The sequence below is a fragment of the Haemorhous mexicanus genome, chromosome 1 (genome assembly GCF_027477595.1).
Source record: "Haemorhous mexicanus isolate bHaeMex1 chromosome 1, bHaeMex1.pri, whole genome shotgun sequence".
In the NCBI taxonomy this organism is placed as follows: domain Eukaryota; kingdom Metazoa; phylum Chordata; class Aves; order Passeriformes; family Fringillidae; genus Haemorhous; species Haemorhous mexicanus.
The window spans coordinates 134,995,042-135,015,148 of NC_082341.1; the positions used below are offsets into that span (position 1 = coordinate 134,995,042).

Below are 20,107 nucleotides of genomic sequence, written 5' to 3' on the forward strand. Positions count from 1 at the left end.
TCAATTTCACTAAACTCTCTTTAAAAACTTCAGTATCTTTTGCTTATATTTGAATAACAGTTTTTAACCACTGCCTAAGAGGGTTTTACAAACCCTGAATATCTTAGCTCTTATCTCTAAACATAATATCAATATTAGCTATTATCTCTAAAACCTAACAACAGGAAACAGGTTTCAAAATACTACAGGAAACCCAGAAAAAGGGAATTGGCGTGGGGGTAGGGGGTGGATTCACCCTAATCTTCTGGGCCAGCCTGTGGAATTGCAATCATAAAAGATTCCTAGAAAGGACACCCCCCCATGTGAAGTTTTGTCCTTGCTTTTGGCAAATGGACATTTGAAATTCTCCCTGCAGCATGGTATTTTTATTTCTTTCACTTACCTGTGTCTTTAGTTTAGAAGCAAACAAAATCCAATGGCTTATTTCTTATCTAAAAAATGTTTTATTAAAACATGTATGAAACCTCTCACATCTGAGTGTGCTACTCAGCCTTGCTTGTTCCTTTCTGCTCTATTAAACTTTTAATTCAATTGTTTCTCCTATTAGAAGAAATCAAGTAAGTAAAGAATGAAGTGTCACAGAGGTCACTCACCTATGGTGTAACTAGGCATAATTTAGATCATACACCCTATTTAACAGTAAAATAAGTAAACTTAAGTTTCATGGTTTAGGTATATTTGTGCTTCTATAGTTAAAAGCACCTTGTCACTTTTGCAGAAACAGACACAACTTCACTGGTTATTGGAAATAATATTTACTTCAAAGCACCTTAAATCTGCTTTGTACACTTACTTTCTAGACTCCCAAGGAACCAGAAGAGAGTTCAGAGAGTGAGACTTCACTAACCTCAGCTGTGGCTCATGGATAATGGACTGCAGGATGCAGGTCTTTGGATGATTCTCATGCTATATCTCAGACTGCTCTGCAGCATTTCTGGTGTACATTGCTTTCCTCCATAGACAGGAACAACTGTTTTTTTTTTCATTTCTAAATTTTGAACTTTTACTATTTCCTTTTAAAAAACTGTCACCTTGGGTGATGTGCTATATAAATTTTATATTGAATATTAGAAGATACTAACATATGCAACCTCTACTTGCCAAAATTATTTAACATTTTCAGGGAAAATTTATTTGGGCAGGATGAAAAAATCACAAGGCAATTCAGGTTTTCTACTGATGTTATTAGAGGCCAAACACACACAAATATATGTATGTATAGACACAGAGAGAGTTTTTTATGCTTCTTTACAGTTAAAACAGTTAAAAATTTAATCTACTTCAGTATTGGTCAAGGACTACTTGAAGACCATTTGGATGAATTCATACAAAAAAACAACTGGAATTCCTACAGATCTGGCTACTCCACTTACAATGACACTAGTAGGAGACAAATGCAAGCCTTGGTCTGTTGAATGTAAACCACTATTACAGAAAAAAATAGGAGTATGAACAAGTGAAGCAGAAGCCTGAACTGCAACTCTCAGCGGTGCTGCTCTGCCCTCTGCAGACTGGATTGCATAATCACATATTAACCCTGATCACGTACTTCTAACTCAAGAGAAAAAGAAGTTATCAAAGTGAATGAGACACCCATGAACATCACTGTGACACTGCAAGTCCTAAATAAGTTAGGAGCACTCCTGAGGCAGTGGCTGGTTTCTGAGTATCCTCACTCTGTCCACACTGCCAATTAAGTTGGGGAAATAATTATTGCCTGAATAGAACCCATGCCTGGAATCCAAATTTAGAATGAGGTAGAGGAAGTATTTATGTTTGTTACTCTAATGTAAGCCACATGGCATCTCTGGATGGTGGAGAAACAAGTTCCAACTTCCATATGCAGAGCAACTCCTCCCTGGTACTAAGAAGGGCTTCCTACAGCAAGACCTGGGGCACCTGGACCACAGCAAATGCTGGACTGATACACCAGTGCTTGACTGATACACCAGGCGACCAGCACCCTGCTCTGCAAGCTCTTTAGCTATCTGCCACCCTGCACAACACCTGCCTCCACCTTTCATCTTTAGCAAATATCCAAGAAATGTGGCAAATGCATTTACCTTTATGACCTCTCTATAATTGCATGTGCTCTCCTCATGTTAGCCAGTAAAGAATGTTAAAGTTTCTTTAATTCTCCTCTATTTGCTGCATCCCCACTGATGTGAGAAAACACACACAAAAGTACTTATAGCTTCTTACGAGCTGGACAATGCTTTTGAACTAAGGTCATGTCATAACACTTCTGACAAAACCCATCATTTTTATAAGGCTTCTCTTGGATAGGAACAGTACACTAGAACTCACACAACACACGATTCAGATTAGTTCCAACTTTTCATTTTATTAAGTGCTGACATTTGAAAAACTTTTCCAAAGCACACAAGCCAAACCCTAGGCATTAGATGTAGCCCTCACAAATGAGCAGCACCTGACGTTCCCTTACTCCACCTGCCTGCAGTTATCAGGCGTCACACCAGAGACAAGGTCAGGTCTTTTGAAAAAAGAGCCCAGCAGGAAGAAAAATTTGCATACACAGCTCCCAACATAGCACTTCTTGTATTGTGTCTCTACCACATGTGCTGGTTACATGACCCAACGACTCACATGTCAGGAAACAAGAGAAGTGGCAGTCTTTCAGCAAGTGGCAGCATTTGCAGAATATCTTCAGTACAAAATTAAATAGGTGTTTGGACAAAAAAACCCTCTTATTTAATATAATACAGTGCAGAGCTTGCAATATGTAATGTTATTATGCTTCTGTAAGTTAACTTTAATGGCAGGTTGATTCTTAATAATGACTCTTCTAAGCTATATTCACCCTCCATAGTTTGCAGGTAAAACAAGTGAAAGATAAGTCAGAGCAGCATATTAAAATTTGATGGAATCTCATTTTGTCATCCTTCATTGCTTTTGTTTTTTTGAGGGATCTGCTGCAGACTAATGGTACAGGCTAGAAATTTCCAAGCATATCAGTAAGCAAAATAAAGTCTTAAATTTTCACCTTGCCCATTTCACAAATGGAAATGGTATTATTATTCCAAAGCAAAAAAGTGGAGGAAAACAGTGGTCTTGTTTATACTTAGCAACACTGTTCTCCAGTACTTCCATTTGACAACAGCTGAATTGCATTCTTAAACAGAATTCTTTACATATTCTTAAACAGAATTCTCTACATAATCCCTGCTATCTCAGATAACCGACACAGAAATATCACTTAGGGTCTGGGCTACATCTTGAGAACCTTCTACAATCTGACAATACCTTCATCAAATGAACATTCAAGCTCTAGTTTTACACTTCTTTACTTCTTTTTCATTTGAGGACTTTAGAGTGGTTTGAAACATGTAACTGAAGAAAGCAAAGGAAAGGAAATAAAATCTTAATACTGCTCCTCCTTCCAACAAAATCATTGTACCTAATGATGCAGCAATTATTCTCAAATCTAGAAATACAATAAATTCTGAAAACCTGTACCTGTTTACAACTTCCCTTGGAAAAAAGCTGTCATATCCCACCACTCTGACCAAGGCCAGAAACAAGTTAATTATACTTGAATAAACCTGATTATTTCAGGGGAATGTTCAGGGTACAAGAGACACGCTCCCTTTCCTAGTCACATAAGACTAGGTCTCATGAACTGAGATGAGAATTAGGATTTCCCCCATTTTTGGCTCAGGTTGCAAGCCCAGCTTGTTTCTACACTGTGGCACAAGTTCCAGTACAATTCTAGCCAAGACACCCTGTGGAACTACTTGGTCATGAGTTTCAAATAGCCTTGGAACAGAAAAGCCAAGGCAACTCAGCACTTTTTGAAATGCATTCTTCAAGAAGAATGGAAAGCAGGTTTCTTCCCTAGGGCTTGTTACCTACCTCTGGGTTCTTCTCTTATTCTTAGCACTGATGTTCTCCAGGCATGAAAGTCACTTGGGCCCACCTGAAGAACACCCAGGAACACTCACTGTGTACAGCCCAGGGCTGCATCTTCACAAAGGACAGAAAGGCAAGCAGAGCTCTTTTAGGAGCTGTCTGAGCAGTACTCAACTGGTCTCTGGTCCTGAAACTGCAGTTTTGGACTCTAGCAGTTGAAACTTCAGCCCAAATACTAAATTCACTGAAAACAATACATGACCCCAAAGTTTACACCATCATGCCAAGTAGTACTTCTCCAAAGCCAACTCACCTCTGACTCTACAGCAAGGCTGCATGGGCACTGGAAGGAGCAGTCTGGAGCACTGAGGAAGCACTGCCAGACTTCCCAGGCACACTGCTGGGCCTCTGCAGGCTCTAAAACAAGCACCCATGGAAGGACAGGGTGCAGAGTGCATGATGCCTCTGATCACTACTGAGACCTGCTCTTCCAGAGGGTGACAGACACAGGAATCACCTCTGTAAGACCAAGCAATTATTTTGGAAAGGCTCAGAAACAGAACAAATATACAGATTAGAACCATGAGCAAAACTTCAGAGAAAGGGAAATGGCTCTGTACAGCTAGAATTGCCCAAAGTATGGAATTCTGAATTTATCTTTACAGATACACATACTGCACAGCAAAAACACAGACAGACTTCCCATATTGAGACACTTTTCAATGTAAATGACAGGACTGGTTATTCCTTCCTCCCTCTCCGCGTGCTTAAAACTCAAATCTATCTTCTGTGTTATTTATACATAATGAAAAGTTCATGAACTATAGTGACTGTAAGCAAGACAACTCACCAAGTAGCAATGTTACTGAGGAGAGTGTATTGAAACAGGACAGCTGCACTTTCTAAATACAAAATTTTTTCAAGAGAAAGTGAAGTGAAAGGTAAGTGAAACTGAAAAAAAATCTGAATTTGAACAGGAGTGGAGATATATATTTTCTTACTCTTAAAAGCTTGAGCCTTTTTCCATTTTCCATTGAAAATATTGATAAAAGAGTAACATACCCTTCAATATCTCTTTAAAATTGCATACTTAAAAATTGCACATTTAATAATTGCACAATAGTTTTTTCATCTCTTGAGCAGTGAGGGCTGAAGAGAACTTCTAGAAATTAATTATGGTAGAAGTCCTTAGCAGAAAGTGCTCTGAAGAAAGTAGTAGGAACTGGAAGAAAATGTTCAGCACCTGCAGTTTTGGCTACCGGTGGGTAAAAGGAAGTAAAGTTTTGGGGTGTGCTGAAACCTTTAAGATGTGAGCTGATCCCATAGTAATTTTTTAAGAGATAAACACCCACTTGCTCATTAACAACCATGAGCAAAGCAGAAGAGCAGGATTCACTTCTGTGCAGAAGTTCATATGCTTGTGTGTCACGGTTGCTTCCCAACCCACCATTTTGGGTCCAGGATTCTGCAGACATGGGAAATAAGACTTTCTGCTAGATGTGAGGAACAGTCTCAAGATGCTTTGCCCATGCCCAGGTCTGTTATTTCCTCTTCTTTTCTTTAACACTACTGAGTATGAACTTTAACTTCCTTTTGCTTCCAGAAAGCCTCCAAGTTGGTTATTTCTCCTAATAATTCAACTCCCCACACTGCTTGTAAGACAGTTAAATTAAAAAAAAAAAAGTTTTCAGGTTGAAATCTGGGTCTCTATTTCTAGATCTAAGTATTCAATTTTCCATCTGTTCTCAGAGAACTGCATAGGAAACAAAGTGATTTTAAGAGCCATTTCCACACAAGTAGGTATCCTACACAAGAAGGCTTCATTCTCCATGTTTACCACAAACCCACCGAAGCTGCTGCTCCGTTTGAAGGTCAGTTAATTCATCAATGGATCTCCAGCTGCACTGACAAGCATATGCACGTGCTCCTTTCTTCTTTATCATCTTTGCTCTTAGCTTACTGAGCTCAGGCATGTTATTCCTGCCAAAGAAGAGAATTCATCTTAGGATCATGCTGGGTTGTTTTGGCTTTTTTTTTTTTAAAGAAAAAATATTCATGAGGCCATTTCAAATCAGAAGACATCTTGACAATTCTGAGTGCTGCTGTCATGGATTAATTTAGGGATATATTTGAATTCTGTTTTGAACACTCCTTTTCTGAGAGCAGTCTCAGTGTGTAGTTTCTGTGTTCTCAGATAAACTACAGACTGATGCTTTTGTAAACAATGTTATCTGTTGGGTTTAGGGATTTCCAGTCAGCCTCCAGGAACAGAAATGTGAAGAAAACCAAGCAGAGCTAATTCTTGTGTTAAAAAATTACCCAAAAATGCATTATCTTATCAAACTTACTATAAAAATTGCTATGCACAATGGGTAAAATGATAGAGTTAAATTTTTCATCAGGAACTGCTACTCAATGTGATTGCTAAGTGACCAAAATGAAATGGCCATAGAAGGGTAGAATGCACATCAAACCAGAAATAATTTCTGTGCAGCCATTAACCACAACAAATGAAAAATCAGCGTGCTATGACAAGAACAAGATGTTTCAAAAAACCAAGTGAAAATGTAGCATTTTAGCTATCTCTGCTCTCATGTCCTCCTCCTGGCTGCTGAATTGCGTGAAAACAACATTAACAAGCCCAATTAAATAAAGAAAACTCAAAACAAGTATCAAGGGAAGAATTTTTAGAAAAAGAGATCAGACGCCTATTGAGGTAAGGAAAATTTTAAGGTTAAAGTTTGCTTTCTAAAATTCAGGTTTGTCAAAATTAACAGCTAAATATTTTGCTACAGATTACAGATTTTAATCAATGTTGCGTGCATCTGATAGAAATGCTCCTCGTGTTTTTTTTCTTTTGTTTCATTTATTAATTTCAAGATCTAAGAAGCAAAAAAATTTTGACTTCGGGTAAATAAAAGAATCCCACTTTTGTTTAAACCTTTTCCACTACCAAACTAATCTTAGGAGACTAGTGCAGCATGGCATTTTAAAAACTGCTTTAAATAATGGGAAAAATAATGGTATTCAGTAAGAAATACAAATTTTGAGACTGGAAGAAAAATACTGGAATAACCAAAGATGTAACACAGGAAAAATAGTGGAAAAGGAACTGGTATCTCCATTAATGTTCTTCTCCGACTTTCACATCACTCTCCAAGCACATACTCTGAACACATCCACCTCTTCCATCAGTTACCAAGCTCACACAGAGACTGTACTAAAATAAGAGGAATCCAAACCTGATGTCTATTAGGAACATGCCTACTACACTATCTTTCACTAAGTCTTGACATTTAGCTTTAGAGAAACTGGAAATAAGAACTCCTTACTTTAAAGTCTTCAAAAACTATTTAAACAATTAAAAACATCATAATACAAGCAGAAAACAAAAATCCCACCTCTCCATTTAACCAAACTTCGCTTCAATAAAGCGTTTGTTAAGAAATAAAGCTATTTGATTTTCACTGACCATGACAGCACACGTGATAGTGGAAAAAACAACATCTGCCTTGAAACCATCACAGTCTGTATGAGTGAAGGTGAGGTGCCAAGTACATGCTGAACAGTCTGTATTCATGTTGCTGACATTGTAGATGCACTGCACTGGTTGGCAGAGTCTAACCCATCACATGGATTACCTGCTTATTTCAGCAATAAGCTGGCCTTTTCATCCATGAAACTTAAATTACTTTTAAAAGCAGAGGGAGAGTCATGGGAGAAGAGACAGAAATGGATGAAAACAGATTTTGGGAGATGTTGCTTCCCCCTCCCCACAGACTGTCCCACCTGATCCCAAACAGGTAGCATGCATGCTTTTTAGGTGACACAGCAGTGCTAAGGGCTTTTCATCTTTCCTGTTCTTATTGAGCTCCAAAGCATGGTAGCACAACACTAATACCCACCCCAGACACACCTGAAAAAAAGATAATCACAGGACTGATCCCAGACGTAGTCATTGAACAGTGACACTCGGAAGTCACAAGCAGTACAACGCAGCTGATCACATGCTCTGGACAAAGAAGAACAATCAGAGAAGCTGACTGATACAATATATATCCACCATAAACAGGTCAAAGTACAGAAACTCACTCAGAAACACTAGAAGCAATGTCACCTAATCTTAATGCCTTTACATCTCTGGCATGTTCAGAATTATGGTATGTGATTTAATGATATGTTCATGTATTATTTTTACAGGTTCCTATCCTCACTGAACACATAAAATAAACTGATATTCACTTGATATATTCTCCTTAGTCTTCCTCATTGATACAACACCTGGCCAGCATTCAAATATGGGTTGAGTGCGCAATTACTACAAAAAATGCCACATGGAAATGCAGTAATGTTCTAAAGGATGTTGTAGATAAATCATCAAAGTACCTCTTCTGCTAAATTCAGTTGCAACTGCAAAGTACTCTGACCATTTTCAGTTCAGGTTCTGGGAGATTTCAACCATCCCAACCACTGATTTAAGTCACGTACTTGGTATCACCAGAAAGATAAAGAGAGGCAGGGAAAAATAACAATGCAGCAGCAATTTCCTTTAACTACTCACTACTGATTTTTGGTTTCATGTCTCATTTGCAAGCATTTTTCACCACCTCAAACAAACAAAAGGTCAGGTGGTCAACAACAGAGGACTGGAAGGGACCAGCTGATTTCAAGTGCAGTTACAAGCAGCCACTTCCTTAGATGACTGCAAGGCTGTCCTGCCCAGTTCAAATGCAGAATTTTGCACCACCAGAGAAACACAGCTGTGAATAAAAATAACAATAAAGCAAGTAGCACATATTTTTCAGGTTTCCTACCTTTTTGAAATATTTGTTCCTATCCCAGATGGTGAAAGGCTTCCACCCAGGTACACTGGACAGCATCTATATGGATTCATGAAAAAATATTAAACAGGTTAGAGAAAGCAGTATAATATTTCTTCTGGTTAAACAGCATGATATTTATAAAAAATATAAAATTAAATATAGGCAAAGCATCCAAATGCTTGTAAACTACAGAACTTTAAAATTTCTATTATCAAAGTAGTCAAAGAAAAACTCAATGAAAAACACTCTATGCCAAATATACAAGGATCTACATGTTTCAGCATTTGATAAATGTATATGTCCATAAGGCAAAGGAAGATGCTGTTCAACAGCTTAAATAACTAATAAATTTATAATAAATTATTTTGACCATGTGAAAACACATTAACAATTCTTTGAAAGTACCTGCTTATCTTTGCTTTTTCTTTAAAAAGACTGTCTCTCTTTTCAGTGTCTTTCTTAAGAAATGTCAACACAGATTAAACAGCAGCAGTATTGTTAGCCTGATAAGAAGTCATAATCAAGCAATGTCCAACAAGCCAGAACATTTTTCACCTACCTTTTCCCATGTGCCTGTACAACAACACAATTTCTTTCAGGTGTGAGACTTGCAGAATTAGACTTCAATTTCTGTTTAAAACAACCAAAGAATAAAATGCAGCATTACAGCAAAGTCACAATATTCTGTTTTACTTAATAAGCAGGAGCCAGAAAATCTCAGTCACAGAAGAAGGGGACTAAGACTGGGAATTTTCTTGTTCAAGTTTGTGAGGCTCTGAAGTAACAAGTAAATGAGGAACAAGGCTTCTCTTCCCACACAGAATTTCCAGCTCTGGCTGAAGGAATTCCACACAACATGATCACTTAGACTTTACAATCATGACTTAGTATTTCATGCCCTCCTTTTACTAATTTTGCTTTTAAAACCAGTTATAATTTGGAGCCCTCTTCCTAGATGTTTTTTAGCTTTTGTTTCACTAAAACCCATTGAGACTTTGATTATTCAAAAAAAAAAAATAGTCTTTGAAAGGTTTCTTATTTGCTGCACACAGAGGAGTTTATTTGAATTCTAGAATATGCGAACTCTATATCCTAAATGGGAAGTTCTAGGGATATAAAATGATAAAATTATACAAATTTACTGGCATAATTCTCTCTCCTTCAGATGTATAGAAGTATTTTTTTGTTGACAGATTGAGTAAAGATCTGTAAAAAATCAAAGACAAACAAAACAAAAACAATGTCACTCGTGAAAATAAGGGAATCTCCAGGAGGTTATAAAGTATAAGTAACACCATTTTCTGCTGCTGGTACCCAAAAGAATAACTATTTTCAATGCCTTCTATCACTGTAACTGTCTTGAGAATGTAAATTTGTAGCTTAATCTCCATTTCTTGCTGTGAAATCAGAAAACATTTGCAGAGGATACAAAACAGGGAGGAGTGGTTGGTGTATCAGATGACTGAGCTGCCATTGAGAGGGACCTCAAATGACTTCCAGAACTGGGGTGAGAAGAATCTCTTCAAGTTCAGCTAAGGTGAAATGCAGACTCCCGCCCCAGGGGAGGAATAATCCTTATGCACAGAACACCATGTGGGCTGACCAGCAGAGTGCAGCTTTGCAGAGAGGGCTGTGGGAAATTCAGTCGATAACAAGCTGACCATGAGCCAGCAACGTGCCCTTGCAGCACAGAGGGCCAACAGTATCTTGGGATACATCAGGAGAGGTGCTGCCAGCATGTCCAGGGAGGTGATCCTTCCTCTCTACTCAGCACTGATGAGACAGAATCAAAGAATCATTTCAGCTGGAAGGGACCTCACCCTGCTCAAAACAGGGTCAGTTTTCAGCAGCTTGTCAAGGACTGTGTCCAGCTGCATTTTGAACACCTCTACAGACTGAGACTCCACAACCTCTCTGTGAAGACTCTCCCTGTGTTTAACCACCCTCAGAGTAAGAAAAGCGTTTTCTTGTGTATAGATGGTATTTTGTGTGTTTTGGTGTATGCCCATTACCTCTTGTCCTGTCACTGGGCACTATGGAGAAGAGCCTGGCCCCTCCTTTACTAGAGCCCTAGCTATTTACACACATTGATAAGATCTCCCCAGAACCTTCTCTTCTCCGGACTGAACAGTCCCAGCTCTCTCATCTGCTTCTCATATGACAGGCACTTCAGTCCTTTAACCATCTCATGGGCCTTTGCTGGAGGTTCTCCAGTAGCTCCATCTCTCTCTTGTATTTGAGAGACCAGAACAGGTCACATTACTCCAGATACAACCTCACAGACATGTCTGGAGCACTATGTCCCATACAAAAGAGTCATGGACATGATGGAGTGTGCCCAGGAAAGGACCTTGAAGGTCATTAAGGATTTAGACCATCTGACAACCAGGTATAAGCTAAGAGAGTTGGACTTGTTTAGCCTGGAGAAAACAATGGTCAGGAGAACCTTATGAAGGTATGTCAGGGAGAAATAAAGAAGATGCAGCCAGATTCCTCTCAGTGGGATCACTGACAGGAGAAGCAATGGGTGCAAACTTAAGTACAAGAATTTCCACTCACATGTACAAAAAACCTTTATGACTTGTGAGGGTGGTCAAACACTGGAAGAGGCTACTTAGAGAGGATGCAGTCTACATCCTAAGGGATATCTGAAAGCCACTTGGACACAGTCCTGGGCAACTGGCTCTAGGCAGTCCTGCTTAAGCAGATGGTTGGACCAGATGATCTCCAGAGGTCCCCCTTCCAACTGTGACCATTCTGTGATTCTGAGCATTGACACTATGCTCTATTTTGAACAAGCATGTCCTTTAATTTCCTGTTATTGCCTAGGTAAGTACATCTCTCCTGTTCCTCACCACAGGATTACTGCATTTTCCTTTCTGTTTTATTTTCCAAGTTTATTCTACAGCTTGTTTTCATTCACATTTTGCTTTAAAAGTTTTAGCTTATGGTGCTTTTACTTCCATTGTTGAACCTGACTTGTTCTGAATTTCTGCAAACCCCGACTCACCGGAGGTGTTTTGGTAAAGCTGCTGTCATTACAGATTTCATCAATAATGTCATCTAGATCTTCTTCGCTGCTGCCAGCACTCATTAATACTTTAGCTGATCTGAAAAATAAATAAATCACCCTTCATTTTTGTAGCAAGACTACAGCAATTCTAAGAACTATGAATTAAAAAATATAAACAGTTACAGCCTTTTTCCCCTGATATTTTTATAGTATCTCATGTAAGCCATCCAAATAATGACTGAACAGATGAAAACTGCAGGATAACACCTTTCAGTCACTGTTGAGTTGTCCCATCATAGGTCTTATTTTTGCTTGCTTCTTTTATTTCCAAGCACTCTCAACCGTGAATAAAACTAAGACAGTATAACCCCTGCTACGCTTACTGGGCAATTAACTGGACAACCCTGGTTTTTCACATTTAGCTTCAGTAGCAGGAATATGATACAGGCAGAGAAAGGTCTCTACTCAAGTTAAATATCTGCAAGTGTCCTGAAGAGAATTCCTGCAGAATTGGATGCAATTAAAAAGATCACCTGCACTTTTCTTTTGCTCAAGTAACACTCAAGTCTGCTGTTTGCTAGCTCTTTGTCAAAGAAAGAGGCCTGTAGTACCACTGCATTAACCAATCAAGGACAAATCTTCTCCTGAGAAAGAAGAAAACTGTGCAATTTTTTTTCCAAGACTGTAATTAGATCGACTAAAATTAAATGCTCATCTAACCATTATGCAAACAATGTGGAAGTCCAGTAATGTGGTCAGAGGTGCTGGTCTTGCTGGTGTTGCATTAGTCATTGGATTCTTCAAGATCCTTTCCTGAGACTGAAATGTGTGTTGGGTAAGCACTCAGCAGCCCATCTGTGGAGATATCTGGCCAAGCCTCTCTGGTCCACAGACCTTCCAAAGGGAGTTTGAGATGTCTGTGAGGGCTGGGATGTAAATCTGATGGTCAGAATGGAACTCCAGTGTTAGGCAAAGATGCTTGTCAGGGCCAGGATGGAAACCTAATGTCGGGGATGGAAGCCTGAGGGCAGGCTGGGATGTTAGACACCGAATGCTTGGCAGTACTTTAAGCAATGACCCTGCCAGGACCAAACTTGCAAAATCACCATTTTGAAAATTGTGGAATTTGAGGCAGATACCTCAAAGTGTAGCATGTAAGTTAAGTGCTTACTGTAGTGGATATGGTTAATAAAGTATGAACAGAAGAATTATGAACAGAAAAAAACAGCTGGAGGGAAGAGCATGAAGCTGTGTAAGGGGAGGTTTAGGCTGGATATCAGGAAAAGTTTCTTCACCCAGAGGGTGTTTGGGCACAGGAACAGGCTCCCCAGGGAAGGGGTCACAGCACCAGCCTGCCAGAGCCCAGGAAGCCTTTGGACAATGCTCTCAGACACACGGCGTGACTCCTGGGGTGCCCTGGGCAGGGCCAGGAGCTGGACTTCAATGATCCTCGTGCGTCCCTTCCAATGCAGAATATTCTGCAATTTCAGTGATATGACTGAAGTATCAAGAGAATAGAAACTTTGATAATGCTATTGCTAAAGATCTTCCTGCTCTCAATCGCGAGTTTTATAGATATTTGAGGTCAGTTATATACAGAGAGGTTATATCATAAGGTCAGTAACAGAGCCAAGTAATCCCCAACCCTAACGCAGAGGCAAATCAGCGCAGCTTTTAACGCCATATTTAATCCAAGGTTGCGGTACACGCAGGAGACAAGGACTGTCTGAAATAACTAAACTCGCTAGCACACGATTTGGGTCTTTCAGAAACAAGGGCTGCAGGCGACACACGCCCACTGTCGGCTCGGTTCCGGCTCCTGAGCCCGCCTATTTTGGGTTCTTGAGGTCTGGCCGCACGGGGTAGGCGGGGACGGACTGCGCGACACCCAGGGGCGCCTCGCTCGGCGGGGAGGGTTCCGTGAGGGCGGCGGGACCGCGGCGGGAGCGCTAACCTGCCCTCCTTGGCCGCCGCGGGCTCCTCCTGGCCGCCGCCGCGCCGGTGGCACAGCCGCCCCTCCACCTCGTCTAGCAGCCGGTCGAGGTCGTCCGCCATCTTGCCGCCCCGCGGTTGCCAAGGCGGCCCCGCGGCGCCGGCAGGGGCGGGGTCTGCCCGCCCGCCCGGGTCTGGGGCGGCTCTGGGGCTTCTGGGGGACGCGGCTGCGGCCTCGCTGCGCCGCTCCCGGGATTCAGCAGTGAACAGCGGGGAGGGGAAGAAAAAAGAAAAAGGAGTTAAGCCGCACACTTGCGGCCGTAGTCGGCAGGATTCGAACCTGCGCGGGGAGACCCCAATGGATTTCTAGTCCATCGCCTTAACCACTCGGCCACGACTACGCATGCTACCGTTGCCCTTCCCGGCTTGTGATGAGTACTGCGCACGGTTGGGCACTTGGGCCCGTCTGCCTCACGGGGCTCAGCGGAAAGTTCAAAATAGAGGTTAGACTTAATGCGTCTGTTATACAGTTCACTGGGCTGGATATTGGTCTGTTTAGAGCGCAGCCAAACCGTTAGGCTTTGCTAAGTCCTGCGGGAAAAGTCTGGTTTTGTTTTTTTAATTTTTTGGTTTGTTTTTGGCGTAGATTAGGAACAGTTGTGGAGAGAGCGCCCTCAGTCCCTTTAATAGCAGGATCACTCCCCAGCTGGCATCCCCAATAGCACTCGGGAAGTCGGGGCAGGCGTTTTTGAGGAAAGTCCCATAAAAGTTGCTCTTCCCTATCGCCCTGATAATAAATCCAGACAAACGTGGGAGCTGTCTGTCACCAGTCTGCCAAGGCCAGCTCCACCTTCCCTCTCGTCTGAGACACTTGGGAGGTGAGATGTTCCGAGGTGCACCCAGAGTGTCAGCGAATGCTGCATATTATTATATTTTTTTTAGAAATGTAATGAAACAATTTAGAGAGAGAGGTCCTGTTAAGCTAAACAGAGCATTGCCATCTCCTTAGGTCAGCTGAGACGGAAAGCACAGCGCTTGTATCCTCCTGTTGCCAAGCTGGCTCTAAATTTCCCAGCCTGTGATGAGGTGGGGTCTGCTGTCCTTAAGAGCTCCAAGCAAAGCCTCTCGGTATCAAGGTATTTTACAATTCTCTGTGTATTTCAATTAATGAGTTGCAAGCCCTGTCTGAATTCCCTCGTACTTAAACTTTTATTTCATTGTTCCATTTTCCTCCCCACATATCTCAGGTCGCTGTTAATACCCTGCCCGATCCATGGCAGTGCTGCTGGGGAAGATGTGTTGGGTGGAAAGGTTGTGAGCCTTTGTTGGGTTGATGTGATGGAAGAAACTAAATAGCATTGATGCTGCTCCAGCCCTTTAAAGTGGTCCCTTGGCCAGGACTCTGTGTCATGTAGGTAAATTCAATCCAGAAGAAGTGGATTTTTGGGTGGAATTTTTACATTCATCTCTTGCAGCTGTGGAGAGTTTAAACTAATCACAGTTCTCCCCAGTATGCTATCATCTCTGTAATTTGAAAAAGGATCAGGAGCCCACAGGCTTGGAAAATCTTGAAGAAACTCTTGTCCTGAAATACATCATCACATGTGGAAAAGACCACTTGCTGCATCATCTTAAAGGAGCTTAAGAATGCCGAAATCCAGTATCATTCTGGCATTCTTTCAAATGGCCTTAGAAATCTGAGTACATTTCTCTTTTGACTGCACAACAGCTTCTTTCCCTTTCCATCAATCCTGTGTCTGTCAGTGTGTCTGTTGCAAGGTGCCAAAAATGTATGGAGTGTCTATGGGATGATGGTGCCAAAGTCAGGGGTGCCTCGAGGCCTTCGGCCTTCTCCCATGAACTCATTGCAGCATTTGCTCAGTTGGAAAGCATTTGAAACAAAAAAGAAAATAAAAAAAAAAAAAAAAGGAAAAGAAAAAAGGCACAGACCTTTAAAAGCTGTTGAACTGAAAAGATTGGCTTTGTGCAGATTGCTGCCTGCTGTTTAGATCCTTGTCGTTCAAAACTTCTGAAAGGCCTGATGCAATCAAAGAGACTTACTGGGTCAAATTGATTCCAGACTAGTCCCTGAAATGACATGGAGGTGGATCTGACATACTGGGCCTTCAGCTAAGCTGTAGCCAGAAGAAAGGAGCTGAGGTCATGGCCTGAATTTTGTCCTCTCTTAGGAAATCAGTGAAGTGGCTTGCTCAAAAAATGTCTCCTACTGTACTGATTGCTTGGGCTCAAATGGAAAGGTTACTGATTGCTGAGGGCTGGAAAATGATGATGGCTTCTTTCTCTCTCTCTTTTTTTTAATATTCTGTCTCAATATAGGAAGAGAGGACAGAAAGCTGGAAGGCTGTCCTGGGTGGAAGCTATAATGTTCTCTAATCTTCAAGCTACTGAAAGCTTTCTCAGTGATAAAACGGGATTTTGCCACAACAGTGAAGAAGACAAAAAAAATTTTCAAGGGCAGGATGGGCCAGAGAAAAAAGAGAAAAATTTCTCTTTTCTCTGGGAACCAAAGTGAGCTTAAATTGAAGTTGACCAGAACTCTTCTCAGCCTTCTTCTCTGAACAATGAACTCTTGGGGGCTCAGGAAATGGTAAGAGGTCAGCAGAGCCAGGTAATACCAAAGTAATTTCTGAGTGCTACCCATTGCCAGACAAGAGGGAAATGATTGCAGGGAGACACTCTTCTTCTTGATATGGTGATAGCGTGTTGCAGGCCTTTCTGCCTTCCAATCTCTTGCCCCAGAAGTTGAGATGGAGGTAATGCAGTGACTGCCTCTCCCCAAGGTGTTTTGCTTGGGGAAACACAAGTTGTAGAACTTTACAACTCGTTGCTCTCAGCTGCAGGATATTACTCTATTATCCTGTTCCTCATCACAATCCAGTATAACATCATTTTGAGTGACATTGCTTATTTCTTATTAGTAGTACCGTGCATCAACATGAGAAAATTCAGGGCTAAATCTAGGTTTTTTGGCTGTATATTTAATCACTAGCAAGCATTCCTGTGAATGAAATTTTTCTATGAAAGATACCAGATTGGGAGAGAGCTTCTTGAAAGACCTCTTGGCAGCAAAACTATCAGTATGTGCAAGATTCCTCATATAACGCTGGCTTGTGACGTTGAGAGACAGCCTTGGATCAAAGGACAGTTTAAGCTGGAGGCTATCCCAGCCTTGGATTTCACTGTCAATCCTTCCATTGAAGGTGCCAGCTCAGAGGGTGGATTTTCAGTTCAGTTTGCTGGCCCAGCTGCCTTACCCATGAGGGGCATGAGGACTGGAAAAACTTCCAACCTTCCTCTCAATTAATAGCTCTCAAGGTTGGAGTATGTAAGCAGCCACCACCTGTTGCCTGGGCTACACAGTTCTCTTGTAAAGGAAACTGTGAAGAGCAGGTAAGTGTCCAGAATGGCAATCTTAGCCCTTGCTGTGAGGGGTCAACTTACTTTTGGATGTTTGTAAACATAGATGCTCATTTTCAAATGAGTGTGACATGGTACTTACCAAGAGAAGCAGAAGATTTTTCAGGACAGTATACAAACCAGAAAAAATACTTGTCTGGGGGCCTCTTAATGAATGTGGCATAATCCTCAAAGCATGTTATAACCGTGACATTTCGATCTCTGTGAGGGCATAGCAAACACTGGAAAGTCATTTCTGAAAAAAAAACTGTCAGCTTGTAAGGATGTGTAACAAGGCGGTCACACTTCCAAATCAATGATAATTATGTGTAACTTCAAATAAAAATGGTGTTGCCAGGCACTGTGCAGCTTTACTGTACCGGCATTCTCTGGCACCCATGGTGTCAGTCCCTGTAAAGTGGAGCAGAGGGAGGCACATGGTGATAAAGCAGGTCCTGCCGAGAACATATCACAAGGTAAAAATGTTTCTATTTAACAGATAGAAATAATAAGTGGTAGTAAATATAAGATAATTGGCCTGTCAGGAAGGACCTAGTCAATGAGAACGTGAGTAGGAAGGAGAAAGAATCAAGCACAGAGGGCTGGGGACTACTGTGGAAAAATTCTTCCTGCTTGCTGCCCGTTGCACAGCTATGGTGAGAGACAACATCATGTAAAACCAGCTTAGCTGAGGGAGCTGAAACCAAAGCAGAGATAATGTTCCATCACTCTTGCCAAGGCTGGAAAATATTTTTCAGGGATGATTGTCCAGAAGAGTTGTGAACTAGGAAAAATTATCCCCTAAGCCACAGGGGCATGATGTGAGTGAGTGTGTGGGGATGAAGGTGCTGTTTGTGTGAACTCCACACTAATCTGCTACTCAGTGGGGCTGATTCAGAATTTTCTTCCTGAGGCCCCAGTATACTGCATCTCAGAGGGAGACAGATGGGGCAGCTGGCAGGGCTGGCGTTGTCACACATCAGGTTCCAGATACACTCCTTTATTTTGCTGCATAGCAGTGCACTTTGTTTCACTGCATAGCTTCCTTTTCTCAGTACTAGAATCCTGGTCAGTGAAAATACATGTTAGGTAGAATCACACCTGTATAATATGAGTGCCATTTGCATGTGTGATTTTGTACAGGCTCTTACAGTTCAAAGACTTAGAATGGCAAGAAGAACAAAGACTTTTCAGGTGAAAGCTTCTTCATAAAACCTCCCTCTTGAGCTCAAATGCCAAAAAGAGATCTTCATGTCTGTGAGTAATGAGGTTTTCATTTAGACTTGAAATAAACAGGTTTTTGTGCCAGTGTAGTTTTCAAAAAGAAGAACGTTCAAGGGCAAAGTGAAAATTAAAAGCTAGGACCTCACTGATTTCAGCAGGGTCAGGATTTTATACAGAAGGTGAAAATCCAGTCCATCTTATTGCAAATATCTCTTCCTTGCTGGAGGACGGGAATTAGTAGTTCTGCTTCCAGCTCCAGGCTGCATCTCCCAGCAGAGGGCATTGCAGAATGACATTACTGTTTTTCAGAAATCTGGCAGAAGGTAAACTGAACTTCAAGGGGTTGTTTGGCCAGACTAAAATTTATTTTCATGACCTCCACTGGAAGAGTAGATCATCAGTCGTTTAAAACCAAAAGATGCTGCTAGCAAACTGTAGCTGGAAGATAAAAGGAATTTTTCCTTGCACCCTAAAAAACCCTAATTCCTGGAAAAGAAAGTAAATGCCAGAAAGCATTTGTTCCTCAGTTTCTCTATCACACAATTTATTTTCATTTTTTAGATGACACAGTAGGCTGAATTGCAAAGACTTGTTTCAGGTTCAGATCCTTTTGATGTTCTGTAAAAAATAGAAAACTGTTTCCTATAAAAAAAAAAAAAAAAGCAGAATTAAAATGAGAATGATGTGAGCAACAAGGAGAAGAGAGAAAGTTCAACATTTGCAGTAGATGTGGATAACAGGCATAATTTAAAGTCATGGAGGTAAGAAAGGAGATTTTTCAAAAGACTGGGGTGTGTTGTGTATCAAACCAAGAAGTTACAGGGTACCCTGAGCAGTGCATAGCCTTCAATGCAGGCTTCTCTTTTCCCTGCCACCTTCCCTGAGCCCTGCATCCCCCACCCATGACACATCAGGAACGCATTCAGGGCAGACAGGGCAGTACCTATCCTGCAGACAGGTCTTCTGACCCTGTCTCCACATTCTGGCTGGTTCTGTCACATAACAGTTGTGCCAATCCACCTTCTGGAGGCAGTATGCATGGATTTAATAATGTAAATGAGCAGGTTTGCTCTGTAACACAGGCATTCTGTTAAGTCTTTGTCTACAGGCAGTGTTCAGTCCAGCTTATTGTGTGGTCACCCAGCAAAGTGAGTGGGCACATACCTTGGCAGAGAAGAGTGAGGGACTGAGGGCAGGGGAGGCTGAGAAATGTGTGGAGCAGCAGTACATTCTCTTGTTTAGCATTCGTTCTTTGGCAGGTCACAAGAGGATTCCGTGTGTTTGAAAGTAGCCATTGTAGTTTTAAGGTGGAGAAACTGAGTCACTCAGGTGATTGTAGGCTGCCCAGACTCATTAGATAAAATCAGGATAGAAGTATTAAGAGCACTCCCACCTCTTGTGTTGATAAAGTCTCAGCTTTGCTGTGCATGCACTGACCTGCACCATGTCTATATGCTACGATTAGAAACACTTCCAAGTCAAAGAAGTCCAGGTGGGCAAGAGTTAAAGAGCAAATTCTACCACCTTGATCCTTGATAACATTCTCACTCAGGTTAGTTTACAGTGTTAAAACCAAAGGGACTTGAAAGGGAAAAGGTCCTGAATTTGAATTTCAATGAGTGATATTGAGGGAGTGATTGGGGTATTTTATACATACCCTAAAAATGCCTAATAGGCATTCAGCTCTGGAGGACTTGAAAGGACTGTAACCTTTCCTAGAGTTTTAACAACGTATTTCTCCATAAAACTAACTTGAGAGAAATTCCCTGCATTCCCACACTGAACACTTAGCAGTCTTTTCAAACTTATGTTATTGCAGTAAATATAG

At 41.3% G+C, this 20,107-nt stretch overlaps 1 protein-coding gene, 1 long non-coding RNA gene and 1 other non-coding gene across 3 annotated transcripts; 1 reads left to right on the forward strand and 2 right to left on the reverse strand.

Moving 5' to 3' along the window:
• Nucleotides 1-2,324: 2,324 nt before the first annotated feature.
• CFAP418 (cilia and flagella associated protein 418) lies at nt 2,325-13,792 on the reverse strand. Its single transcript, XM_059864130.1, has 6 exons — nt 13,661-13,792; nt 11,704-11,803; nt 9,253-9,323; nt 8,685-8,750; nt 7,787-7,882; nt 2,325-5,850 (listed from the first exon to the last, which is right to left on the reverse strand). The coding sequence occupies exons 1-6, from the start codon at nt 13,759-13,761 to the stop codon at nt 5,691-5,693; spliced, it is 594 nt and encodes a 197-aa protein (XP_059720113.1). The 5' UTR covers nt 13,762-13,792; the 3' UTR covers nt 2,325-5,690.
• Nucleotides 13,793-13,957: 165 nt separating this feature from the next.
• TRNAS-AGA (transfer RNA serine (anticodon AGA)) lies at nt 13,958-14,039 on the reverse strand. Its single transcript has one exon. It is a non-coding gene; the product is annotated as a tRNA-Ser (tRNA).
• LOC132332637 (uncharacterized) lies at nt 13,966-17,781 on the forward strand. Its single transcript, XR_009487967.1, has 4 exons — nt 13,966-14,141; nt 14,648-14,774; nt 14,886-15,049; nt 15,976-17,781. It is a non-coding gene; the product is annotated as an uncharacterized LOC132332637 (long non-coding RNA).
• Nucleotides 17,782-20,107: the final 2,326 nt, after the last annotated feature.